Raw genomic sequence first — 13,523 nt, 5'->3', positions numbered from 1 at the left:
GTGACGGCATGTGCGTCACATGACAGGAATATGTTGTCGACCCACCTAACTTGTACACTTAGCGAATGGGTAAAAAGATTCTTCTACCTTGCCCGATTTAGGTTTTCTTGCGGATGTGATAATCACTCCCAAAAAAGTAATGAAAACATAAGAGTTTGTCACATAAACTGAAAATAAAAAATTAAACTTTTCACTCCAGGGAAGACTTGAACCAAGGACCTCTGGTTCTGCAGCTACTCACGCTAACCACGGGACCACGGCGATCCTAACCTCTCATTATCCTTGATGTTGCTTATCTTGCACATGGACTACTCAGTTTGTATATTTTACTAATTGTTTTCATAGTTCCACACAACTTCTTCCTGTTTTCTCGATTGATCTGTGTTCAGTTTTTCAAGGCCTATCCACTGTGCCAACTTATAACTAAATCTGAGGGGAGTGCGATGGGGAGGTTCCCTTGTAAGAGTATCCTTCGACCTCCACATCGCTGGCAACGGGTTATACACAATGCTGGTGACTACTTTGAAGATCAGTAAAGCTTTGAAACACGTATCTATTTTGTACGAGCTGTAAATAAATAGTTGCCACTATTAAAGTTCCAACCCTCGTACAGACTCAGATGTAGACAGACTGCAGCTCCTCAGTATCCTACCAGTGACACGTAGTCACCTGTTTCATTTAACCAGAACTGAGCCAGTGCGGGCGTTCCACTTCATGTCTCACTCAGTGTTAACTTAAAATATTTATGGTAAAGGTGGCTCTAGCCATATTAAAGACTACCAGCCTACTATGTTTCGTGGAGTGCACAACATTGCATTTCTCTACATCATGATATCGTTGCCAGTCTTTGTACCAAGGTAATATTTTTGTCAAGATCTCACGGATGTTACGCAATTTATAACTGTTAGGTGTGGCTTTGGTGGCTGGACGAAGCACAATGTAGAAGCGGGAGAAGTCAGGGTTCGAATCCCAGGCAACCAGATTTAACCTGCTGGGAATATTAAACGGTATCAGTGTCCAGCTAGTGCACAAAAGCTGCAGTCGTGTGTCCTGTGACCTTGATATGAAGCGGACATTAAGCCGCAGTTAAAAACTAAAAATACGTCTCGCTCATACGTGGAACGAGATTTGGCCAAACGTGGCCGCTGTGTGGCCGGGCAGCTGGCGACCTTGCGCAGAAGCCTGGACCTCTGCTAATGGAAGCTTGCGCTGGCCGTATCACAGGCCATGCCGTCTCTCAGGATTAATAACTTTGTAATCAAATTACACGTCCCGTGGCTCCGTATTTGGCGGCAGGGGCCTTTTAATCTCTCGGAGTCGCGGGCTGCTGCGTTCTTGTAGCCACTTCACAGACTAATACTCAGCCTACCGCCTTCATAATCTGTAATTGTGTTCGTGATAGGGGGATTCTGGCCAGTTGTCAAGGCTAAGGGAGGGCTCTACATTTTTTTCCTCGAGTTGCCAGCCTTTCAGTCAGTGTGATGAACTCGCCCATTATATCTTGTGTTAATCTTCTCATCTCTGTGCAAGTGTATTACATGACCCGCTTTAAGTGCTCTGAGCACTGAAGTTTTTGCCTCTTTGCTCTCCTTCGGAGATTAACTGGTCCAAGATGCCGTCGCCAATTTGCTCCCACATCTGTTTAACGTTTTTTGCACACTTCTTATCTTCCCTTTTTCCGTGTGATACTACTTTTTTAATATTGTATCTTACCTAATCACTTAGCTTTCATTACCATTCGATAACACAACACTTGAGTTCATTTCCACCACGAAAAGAAGCCAGGTGTGTATCATACGTCCCGCAATACTGTCCGTGAGTAGTTCCTGCATATTCCATGACCAGAAGAAAAATCTAATAACATCTGCAAATTCTTTATACTGTGTAGAAATCTGCACTTTGCTGCCATGTGGTATAGGAAGCCAAGAACGTCGAAAGACGCCTGATCACTATGTAAGACAGTAAGAATATGCCAGACGCTAGATGTCACCGTGCTTGCGGTCGAGTTCTATACAGAGAAGTCAAACTACAGTGCCATGGTCCTTTCCAACGCCAGCCATTTTGGTGCTTTACAAAGATTTGTGATGTCGAAATGGGGAGCTGGACTGCACTGACTTATAGTAGCACTCGACAAATGGGATTCTGATTTGTAACTTTCTTTCGTGAAACAATAAAGAACAAAACATGCAGTGCTGCGCGTACTTTCTTTTGTCTCTGGTTTTTCGGCCGACGTTTAACGCTTTTCTTGACGTTTCACCAGCACGAGTGGCTGGCGTTGTCATAGATTGCTGGTGGCAGTGGGGGGATAATCTTCGACAATGCCAACCGCTCGTGCTGGTGGAACATAAGGAAAATCGTTAAACAAACGTCGGCCGAAGAACCCAAGACAGAAGATAACAGGAAATACGCCAACAAATGATCACGAAATCCTCCACAATTTTTTAAAATGAGTAATGAACTAAAAATTTGTACCACGTGAAAAATACTTTGATTGCCTCCCCCTCCTTCTTGGAAAGTCAATCAAATTTTTAGATTTCATACTACAAAAATAGCTCACAGTCGACATTAAATTTACAATCTGCTTTTTTATTCCCCAAATACACGTAGGGTGAAATCTAATGGCTAATGGCCTGTCAACATTTTTGGAACGTGTAAATTTTATCTCACAAGCCTGTTAATTACGCTACCACTCCAGAAGAATGTTGGACTCTATAGGACGCTGTTATGCCTATATAAAGAAAAATTTGGGGAATCTTCACTATTAGTGCTATGGTTGTGTATTATTAATTGCTTACCAGTGGAGTATAGCGCAGTGCCTAATGGACTATAACGTCAAAGGTATGCGGTTAAATCTTGTCAGTTCTGAGATTTTCGCCTACTGCTGCTGTCGTCACTGACAGTGTGTATTATACGTGAAATATATTAATTTGCACAGTGGTTCAGCGGCCGCAAAAAACTGCAGTCCGGGTCCGTATGACTGGTAGTGTAAGTCAGTTCAAAGGACAGTGGAAGGCGCTCTGGTTTCCAAATCAGCTTTGGGCTGAGGACTGGTTTACCTTATTACGGTCAGCGTCACTTTGTAGCCACATAGTTGAAATATTATCCTTATCGTTCCAAAAATTGTCACTGGTCATCTACCAGTAATTACGCATTTATGACATCAGTTTCATTGTTTACCTTCGTATACCTAATGATGTAAGTGTGAGGAGTAAATTAATTCCCACTGGCAGAGGCTGAGCACTCTCAGGCAGGGAAGCACTAGCAGAGAAGGAAGTGAGACATGGTAGTAGCCTATACCCTATGTTTCTCGACCTGTACACTGAAAATGCAGTAAGAGAAACCAAGGTGAAAAACTGAAAGGGAATAAAATTTCAGGGAGAAGAACCAAAAACTTTATGGTTTACCACGACATTGCAATTCTCACAGAGACGGCAAAGAACTTCGAAGAGCAGTTGAACAGAATGGGTAATGTCTTCAAAAGAGGTTGTAAGATTAATATAAACAAAGTAAAACAAGGGTAACAGAATGTAGCAGAATTAAGTCGCGCAATGCTAAGGGAATTAGATTAGGAAATGGGTCACTGTAAGTAATAGCTGAATTTCGTAAGGTGGGCTACAAAATTATTCACGATGACCAAATTAGAGAGGACATAGCAGCAAAGTGTTTCTGAAAAAAAGGAAAAAGGTTAAAATCGAAGTCTTTTCTGTACTTATTTGCCCAGATATGGCCTTTTACCCGAATAAAACATGGGTGATAAATAGTTCCGACGAAAAAAAAAAGAAGTTATGGAAAGATAGTGCTACTGAGGAGTGCTGAAGATTAGACGGGTAGATCGGATAACAGGATGGTGCTCAGTCGAATTCTACATCTACATCTACGTCTACATCTACATACATACTCCGCAATCCACCATACGGTGCGTGGCGGAGGGTACCTCGTACCACAACTAGCATCTTCTCTCCCTGTTCCACTCCCAAACAGAACGAGGGAAAAATTACTGCCTTTATGCCTCTGTACGAGCCCTAATCTCTCTTATCTTATCTTTGTGGTCTTTCCGCGAAATGTAAGTTGGCGGCAATAAAACTGTACTGCAGTCAGCCTCATATGCTGGTTCTCTAAATTTCCTCAGTAGCGATTCACGAAAAGAACGCCTCCTTTCCTCTAGAGACTCCCACCCGAGTCCCTCAAGCATTTCCGTAACACTCGCGTGATGATCAAACCTACCAGTAACAAATCTAGCAGCCCGCCTCTGAATTGCTTCTATGTTCTCCCTCAATCCGACCTGATAGGGATACCAAACGCTCGAGCAGTACTCAAGAATAGGTCGTATTAGTGTTTTATAAGCGGTCTCCTTTACAGATGAACCACATCTTCCCAAAATTCTATCAATGAACCGAAGACGACTATCCGCCTTCCCCACAACAGCCATTACATGCTTGTCCCACTTCATATCGCTCTGCAATGTTACGCCCAAATATTTAATCGACGTGTCTGTGGCAAGCGCTACACTACTAATGGAGTATTCAAACATTACAGGATTATTTTTCCTATTCATCTGCATTAATTTACATTTATCTAGATTTAGAGTTAGCTGCCATTCTTTACACCAATCACAAATCCTGTCCAAGTCATCTTGTATCCTCCTCCAGTCACTCAACGACGACACCTTCCCGTACATCACAGCATCATCAGCAAACAGCCGCACATTGCTATCCACCCTATCCGATTCGAGAGAAAAGAAATTAATACCACAGCGGAACTAAAAGAAGAGGTCGGTGGACAGGACACATACTGAAGTATCAAGGAACAGTCAGTTTTGTAACTGAGGGAAGCGTGGGGAGTAAAGTAAAAACTGAAGAAGACCAAGGCTTCAACACAGAAGGCTCAAGTGGATGCAGTTTATGCAGAAATGATGAGTCCTTCACGGGATAAACTAGCGTGCAGAGACGGTCAAGTTAGTAGAGCAATGTTAACTTATTAGTGATTTTATAAATGTTCAAATGTGTGTGAAATCTTATGGGACTTAACTTCGAAGGTCATCAGTCCCTAAGATTACGCACTACTTAACCTAAATTATCCTAAGGACAAACACACACACCCATGCCCGAGGGAGGACTCAAACCTCCGCTGGGACCAGCCGCACAGTCCATGACTGGAGCGCCTTCAGACCGCTCGGCTAATCCCGCGCGGCAGTGATTTTATAAGGAGAGATGACTAATTTCTGATAATGCATTGTTTCTTCGCTTGTTTGCAGCGCTCCGGGCGGCGACCTGCAGACTATAATCGATGACAACCTGGTGCCTTTCGAATCGGACGTCGTAAAGTTCGTTCGCCAGCTCCTGGAGGGCCTAGTGTACTTGCACGAACGCCGAATCGCCCACCTCGACATCAAGGTAAGGTGTCTTCACTCAGCTGCGCGCTCCGGCTTTGTCTTCATTGAGTGTGATCTCCTCTGACGTTTTGTACAGTGCCCGTCTTCAAATGGTGTGCGGTATCAGGCAGAAGTTATAGTGCAGCGCTAGTTAACGACCAGGATAGTTCAGCAGCAACGAACTAGCGCTGTCACACGTGTGTAGTCGCTGCGGAGGCTGCACAACGCATAAGAGAGCGATGCTGCACATCATTGCAAGGATCAAAATTCTTTGTTCAGTAAGCAGAGACAGAGGGTGGATATGAAGCCAGATTTCAATGACGGGGACAGGAACCAGTACCTGTTTCAAAACTATCTTTGTTAATTGTTTTCTTGCACACATCTGTTTATCTCGCAACCGTGCACCGAGCGTTGGATTCCTCAGCATACACTCCTGGAAATTGAAATAAGAACACCGTGAATTCATTGTCCCAGGAAGGGGAAACTTTATTGACACATTCCTGGGGTCAGATACATCACATGATCACACTGACAGAACCACAGGCACATAGACACAGGCAACAGAGCATGCACAATGTCGGCACTAGTACAGTGTATATCCACCTTTCGCAGCAATGCAGGCTGCTATTCTCCCATGGAGACGATCGTAGAGATGCTGGATGTAGTCCTGTGGAACGGCTTGCCATGCCATTTCCACCTGGCGCCTCAGTTGGACCAGCGTTCGTGCTGGACGTGCAGACCGCGTGAGACGACGCTTCATCCAGTCCCAAACATGCTCAATGGGGGACAGATCCGGAGATCTTGCTGGCCAGGGTAGTTGACTTACACCTTCTAGAGCACGTTGGGTGGCACGGGATACATGCGGACGTGCATTGTCCTGTTGGAACAGCAAGTTCCCTTGCCGGTCTAGGAATGGTAGAACGATGGGTTCGATGACGGTTTGGATGTACCGTGCACTATTCAGTGTCCCCTCGACGATCACCAGTGGTGTACGGCCAGTGTAGGAGATCGCTCCCCATACCATGATGCCGAGTGTTGGCCCTGTGTGCCTCGGTCGTATGCAGTCCTGATTGTGGCGCTCACCTGCACGGCGCCAAACACGCATACGACCGTCATTGGCACCAAGGCAGAAGCGACTCTCATCGCTGAAGACGACACGTCTCCATTCGTCCCTCCATTCACGCCTGTCGCGACACCACTGGAGGCGGGCTGCACGATGTTGGGGCGTGAGCGGAAGACGGCCTAACGGTGTGCGGGACCGTAGCCCAGCTTCATGGAGACGGTTGCGAATGGTCCTCGCCGATACCCCAGGAGCAACAGTGTCCCTAATTTGCTGGGAAGTGGCTGTGTGGTCCCCTACGGCACTGCGTAGGATCCTACGGTCTTGGCGTGCATCCGTGCGTCGCTGCGGTCCGGTCCCAGGTCGACGGGCACGTGCACCTTCCGCCGACCACTGGCGACAACATCGATGTACTGTGGAGACCTCACGCCCCACGTGTTGAGCAATTCGGCGGTACGTCCACCCGGCCTCCCGCATGCCCACTATACGCCCTCGCTCAAAGTCCGTCAACTGCACATACGGTTCACGTCCACGCTGTCGCGGCATGCTACCAGTGTTAAAGACTGCGATGGAGCTCCGTACGCCACGGCAAACTGGCTGACACTGACGGCGGCGGTGCACAAATGCTGCGCAGCTAGCGCCATTCGACGGCCAACACCGCGGTTCCTGGTGTGTCCGCTGTGCCGTGCGTGTGATCATTGCTTGTACAGCCCTCTCGCAGTGTCCGGCGCAAGTATGGTTGGTCTGACACACCGGTGTCAATGTGTTCTTTTTTCCATTTCCAGGAGTGTAGAAGACACTGTCAATTGCAGCGCCGTACCTTCAAAAAACCAAGTTCATTAATATTCAGCTTCAATATTAATTATATTCCTCATTCTGAGAAGGTAATGCCCCAAACACAGGAAGCTTCACGTACGACGCAAAAGTACGTCTGCAGTTCACATGGAACGTGCACTGGGAAACGTTAGCTGGCGCATGACGTCTCGACCCGTCTTCCCAAAGTTGAGCACAGACCAAGGGTCAGTTCAACTAACTTAACCTTCCCTTTATTTAAAGCGGGTGCTCAAAATGACGTCTCGCTGCGGCGTGAGCAACCTGACAGCTTCAGAATATAATGTCAAACACTCAACCGAAATTCTTGAAATCTCAAATCGAATACTGTCTTCTAACTCTGTTTGAGTTGTGGCCCACTAAATGTTAGCAGTGGTAAGTGGCTGGCGGTTGTGGGACGGGGTGGGAGAGGGAGGGGGGGGGGCGTTTAAAAAGGAATCAGAGCGAATGAGCATAAAAAAATAAGGAAACATTACTTGCTGGCAAATACAACAAACAAAATGACGACTCGACAAAATATTTGGCTCTTAAAATAAATGTAGCTTTATAAGAACAGGAGAGCACGAGGTAGATCAGCAAGTCTACAACTAATTAACTACACAAACTGGAAAGAACAATACTGAAATAAGATTGACTGGTGCAAGTTCAGGATACAATTCACAAATAATATACAAATCAGAAGTGACACAAAACATCGAAACCTAATACAGGTTGGTTCTTGCAGAGAAGATAACAGCAACCAGCTACTTTTTATAATGCTATTTATTTACATAAATAGCGCTGTTTACATAAATAAGTAGCATTATAAAAAGTGGTTAGTTGCTGTTATCTTCTCTGCAAGAATCAACCAGTATTTTGCACATAGCCACGGGCTCAGAATTTCAGTTTCCAACAAAAACGCTAAAACTAATACTAATTCAGTCAATCAACTAAAGGCAACAAGAAATAGAGAACTTAGACAACATAGAGACAGGTCTATTGTACGCTGGGCTACAGACAAGATACACAAGTCCATCAAAAACAAACACTGGACCAACAGATTAGATATAAGATCATCCATTAAAACACGATAATAATATAAGCGCACACATCAAGGATCTAATAACATACTGAGATAACAAAAGTCGTGGGATAGCGGTATCCACTTACACAAATTACGGTAGTCTCGCGTACAGAAGCTATAAAAGAGCAGTGCAATGGTAGAGTTGTTATTTGTACTCAGGTCCTATATATCTGCTCGTAAATGGCACAACTTAGTGCAATGCTGGCCTATCTACCAATACTGGATAACATTTGTCTGAGATCTGAATTATTCGAAAAACGACTTTACTTAGTGGCCCAGCTGGACAGCTGGTCGTCTGATTACTAAAGAGCACATGACTACGATCTGACAAAGATTATGGAATGTTTTAATTTAGATAAATGACTGGATCGGGACTGGCAATGACTTAAGGGTAAATTATACTTTTATAGTTGTCTGGTAAAAACAATTATATTCTGAAAATTTTTTACGTTATTGATAAAGATATACAATCCATTACACGGGAAAATTGAATATATTACAAATCTAGGTCAACTGGTGCTAACGAATCACAAAAGAAAAGATTGAAACAAATTCACATTAACAACTCAGACAAGTGACTTAACTACACCCATGCCAATAAAAAAAATTTACCTTACAATAGATTGTTGACTTAATTACATTGTTGATTTTTCATTATATTAACAATTATTCATTTGTTCATCATCTCATTCCATGGTATCATTTAGCTCTGCAGCTGATCACAATTATTATTCAGTTCCATATAATAAAATTTTACAATTTGTTCTGCACTGTGACTTTAACAAGTACTAACCATAAACTGCGCTGTACCAGCGACAGACTACCACTACACCGTAGCAGCGGGCGACTGCAACTGCGGCAGAGACTGCTCTGACCTGCGACTCTATTGCAGCTCTCTTTTGACAGGGACAAAGATATTTTTTGTCTCGGGCAGCGCCTGTGAATTGTCGTCCTAGCAAGTGAGCAATACATCGAGATTACATTTGCTCCAGCAGGGTGGTGAGCCCCTTACAATATGCCCTTACCTAGTTGTAGTCCTTGAGAACGATTAACAGAAAAAGCAAAGTTCTTCAACCTTAGTTTTCAACCCTTGCAATGACTGTTGGTAATGCACAAACCAGAATTTCAAAAAATTAGAACCAACTGGAGAATACTGGTGATTTTTTGTAGTATTCAACCAGGACTAATTTTTCTTTATTTGCCTATTTAATTTAATATTCTGCGTACCTTGAAACTAGAAAACTCTGTTCGAACAGGCCCCGCAATGCCCAAAGTTACCGACCATCGTGTCATCCCAAGCAGATAGGGGTCACTGGATGCGGATGCGGAGGGGCATGTGGTCAACACACCGTTCTCCCGGCCGTTGTCAGTTTTCGTGACCGGAATCTCTACTTCTCAATCAAGCAGCTCCTCAATCGGCCTCACAAGAACTGAGTGCACCCCGCTTGTCAACAGCGTTCGGCAGGCCCGGACGGTCACCTATCCAAGTGGTAGCCAAGTCCGGCAGTGCTTAACTTCGATGGTCTGAGGGGAACCTGCGTTACCACTGCGGAAAGACAGTTGGCTATCTTGAAACTGAGTCAAAAATTTTCAGTCATTGCTCGGTTTTACCTTTACTGCAGAAAATAATGGAAATGTAAAACCGAAAATGGGTTATTTTGGGAACGGGTTTTTTGAGCGGTTTCAACAGTCGAGTTAAAACGGCATAGAAAAACGGTGTAACTGTATTTCAGCGATAACCGCCACCCCTACTTGACGTCAGTCTCCAGCGTCCAACATCACTGCCTTCTCTGGTTACGGCTGTTGAGAAAGAATAGGCTGCCAATTCTTCCACTGACATTCAGACACCTCTTGAAAGTGTCCACAGCAGAGTTCAAACTGTCGTAAATGTGAAGGATGGACATACCCGACTTTATTGCCCGCTAACTGATGTCCGGATTCAGAATGATATTTTTACTCTGGAGCGGAGTGTGCGCTGATATGAAACTTCCTGGCAGATTAAAACTGTGTGCCGAACAGAGACTCGAACTCGGGACCTTTGCCTTTCGCGGGCAAGTGCTCTACCATCTGAGCTATCCAAGTACGACTCACGCCCTGTCCTCACAGTTTTACTTCTGCCAGTATCTCGTCTCCTACCTTCCAAACTTTACAGAAGCTCTCCTGCGTACCTTGCAGAACTAGCACTCCTGAAAGAAAGGATACCGCGGAGACATGGCTTAGACAAAGCCTGGGGGATGTTTCCAGAATGAGATTTTCACTCTGCAGCGGAGTGTGCGCTGATATGAAACTTCCTGGCAGATTAAAACAGTGTGCCGGACCGAGACTCAAACTCGGGACCTTTCCCTTTCGCGGACAAGTGCTCTACCTTTTTTTTTTTTTTTTCTTCGATACAGTTCGTTGCGTTTGGTCTGAGCGGACGTCACAAGACATCCGTTCACGTTGATCGTTGGTTCCTTGACTCAGATTTTTTATTACAGAGAGCACGCAGCCCTCTGACCGAACACACTGAGCTACCGTGCCGGCAGATATGGGGTAGAGCACTTGCCCGCGAAAGGCAAAGGTCCCGAGTTTGAGTCTCGGTCCGGCACACAGTTTTAGTCTGCCAGTAACTTTCACGACGTCCAGATTATTTTGATCAGGTAGTACATTCTACGATTCCGCAAAAGATGGAAGTCACTTCTAAAAATGAGAATACGGGAGAGGGGAGAGGTTGTCAGCCTTCCAAGGAGGTGCCACAGGTAGCTGGTCTGTCCTTGGTCTGCGCCGGCTCGGCCCCTCGGCCCAGTGGTGGCACTCCGGCCGAGGTCATAGGCGGAGACGCCGCCGTTGACAATCTGGCGGTGGCGACTTTTTGTTTGTGCGCGCGCAGCGGGGCAGGCTCACCCGCACAGCGGTCAGAGGAAGACAATGAAGGCCACCCGGGCTATTAGCGCCGACGCGACGGCGACGGCTGGCCGCCGCTGTAAATCGTGTCGCCGCGCCCGCAAACTGGATGGGGTTATATTTAGCGGCGCGTGCGCGGAATACGACGGCACCGGGTGGCGCCTCTCCCCTCCAGGAGACATCTGCGAGCAACTCGACCCAATGCCCCGGTGCCGCAGGTGACGCCGTGCAAACATATACTGAGGCGCCAAAGAAACTGGTATAGGCAGGTGTATTCAAATACAGATATATGTAAACAGGCGAAAATACATGTTCAAAGCCGATGGTAGACAGGAAACATCTTCCGCAATTGTACTAAATGCTTTCTCTGAGAATTGCTTTGAACAATTAGTTCATGTTGTTCTTGTGGTCTTCAGTCCTGAGACTGGTTTGATGCAGCTCTCCATGCTACTCTATCCTGTGCAAGCTTCTTCATCCCCCAGTATCTACTGCAGCCTACATCCTTCTAAATCTGCTTAGTGTATTCATCTCTTGGTCTCCCTCTACGATTTTTACCCTCCACGCTGCCCTCCAGTACTAAATTGATGATCCCTTGATGCCACAGAACATTCCTACCAACCTATCCCGTCTTCTAGTCATGTTGTGCCACAAACTCCTCTTTTCCCCAATTCTGTTCAATACCTCCTCGTTAGTAATGTGATCTACTCATCTAATCTTCAGCATTCTTCTGTAGCACCTCATTTCGAAAGCTTCTATTCTCTTCTTCTCTAAACTATTTATCGTCCATGTTTCACTTCCATACATGGCTACACTCCATACTAATACTTTCAGAAACGACTTGCTGACACTTAAAATCAATACTCGATGTTAACAAATTTCTCTTCTTCAGAAACGCTTTCCTTGCCATTGCCAGCCTACATTTTATATCTTCTCCACTTCGACCATCATCAGTTATTTTGCTCCCCAAATAGCAAAACTCCTTTACTACTTTAATTGTCTCATTTCCTAATCTAATTCCCTCAGCATCACCCGACTTAACTCGACTACATTCCATTATCCTCGTTTTGCTTTAGTTGATGTTCATCTTATAGCCTCCTTTCAAGACACTGTCCGTTCCCTTCAACTGCTCTTCCAAGTCCTTTGCTGTCTCTGAAAGAATTACAATGTCATCGGCGAACCTCAAAGTTTTTATTTCTTCTCCATGGATTTTAATACCTACTCCGGACTTTTCTTTTGTTTCCTTTACTGGTTGCTCAATATACAGATTGAATAGCATTGGGGAGAGTTCATGAGCACACACGAATTGTAAATGGTTGCGATAACACACTTGACCTCTTAGACACAAATAATCCTGATATAATAGGGAGCGCTATGACGGATACAGGGATTAGTGAACACAAGGTCATTGTATCGAGGCTCTAAACCATATCAACCAAAACCACTAAAATTAACCCAAAATATGTCTATTTAAGACAGCAGATAAAAATTCGCTTGATGCCTTCCTAAGAGAGTGTCTCTATACCTTCCAAGCTAATTATGTAAGTGTAGACCACATATGGCTCAAATTCAAAGATACAGTATCGACAGCAATAGATAGATTCATACCGCATAAGTTAATAAGAGACGGGACTGATCCACCATGGTACGCATAACACGCCAGAACACTGTTGTAGACGCAACGAAAAAAGCATGCCAAATTCAGAATAAAGATAAATTCCCAAGATTGGCTAAGTTTCACGGAAGCTCAAAATTTAGTGCGGACGTCAATGCGAGATTCTTTTAGTAGTTTCCACAATGAAACATTGTCTCAAATTACGGTAGAAAACCCAAATAGATTCTGGTCGTATGTAAAGTACACCAGCGGCAAAAAACAGTCAATACCGTCACTGAGCGATAGCGATGGAAATGTTACCGATGATGGAGCCACTAAAGCGGAGTTACTAAATACAGTTTGCCGTAATTCCTTAACGAAAGAAGACGAAGTAAATATTCCGGAACTCGAAACCAGAACAGCCGTTAGCATGAGTGTCATAAAAGTAGATAGGTGTTGCGAAACAACTCAAATCACTTAAGAAAGGCAAGTCTTCCGGTCCAGATGGTATACCAATCAGGTTCCTTTCAGAGTATGCAGACACAATAGCGCCTTTCTTAGCAATCATATACAACCGCTCACTTGACGAAAGGTCTGTTCCTAAAAATTGGAAAGTAGCAAAGGTCACACCAATATTCAAGAAAGGAAACAGGAGTAACCCATTGAATTACAAACCTATATCACTGACCTCAATTTGCAGTAGGGTTTTGCAGCATATACTGTA

At 44.8% G+C, this 13,523-nt stretch overlaps 1 protein-coding gene across 1 annotated transcript in view; it reads left to right on the top strand.

The window, feature by feature from the left end:
* Positions 1–13,523, top strand: part of LOC126252259 (MAP/microtubule affinity-regulating kinase 3-like) — a 440,781-nt gene that overhangs the window by 232,440 nt on the left and 194,818 nt on the right. Inside the window, exon 3 of the mRNA XM_049953132.1 lies at positions 5,255–5,393. Within this exon, the coding sequence (XP_049809089.1) occupies positions 5,255–5,393 (139 nt within the window). The remainder of the gene's footprint in view (positions 1–5,254; positions 5,394–13,523) is intronic.

This window comes from Schistocerca nitens, chromosome 4 (assembly GCF_023898315.1).
Source record: "Schistocerca nitens isolate TAMUIC-IGC-003100 chromosome 4, iqSchNite1.1, whole genome shotgun sequence".
Lineage (NCBI taxonomy): Eukaryota > Metazoa > Arthropoda > Insecta > Orthoptera > Acrididae > Schistocerca > Schistocerca nitens.
The sequence above is the reverse complement of the archived record's forward strand: the minus strand, read 5'-3'. Positions and strand labels throughout refer to the sequence as shown.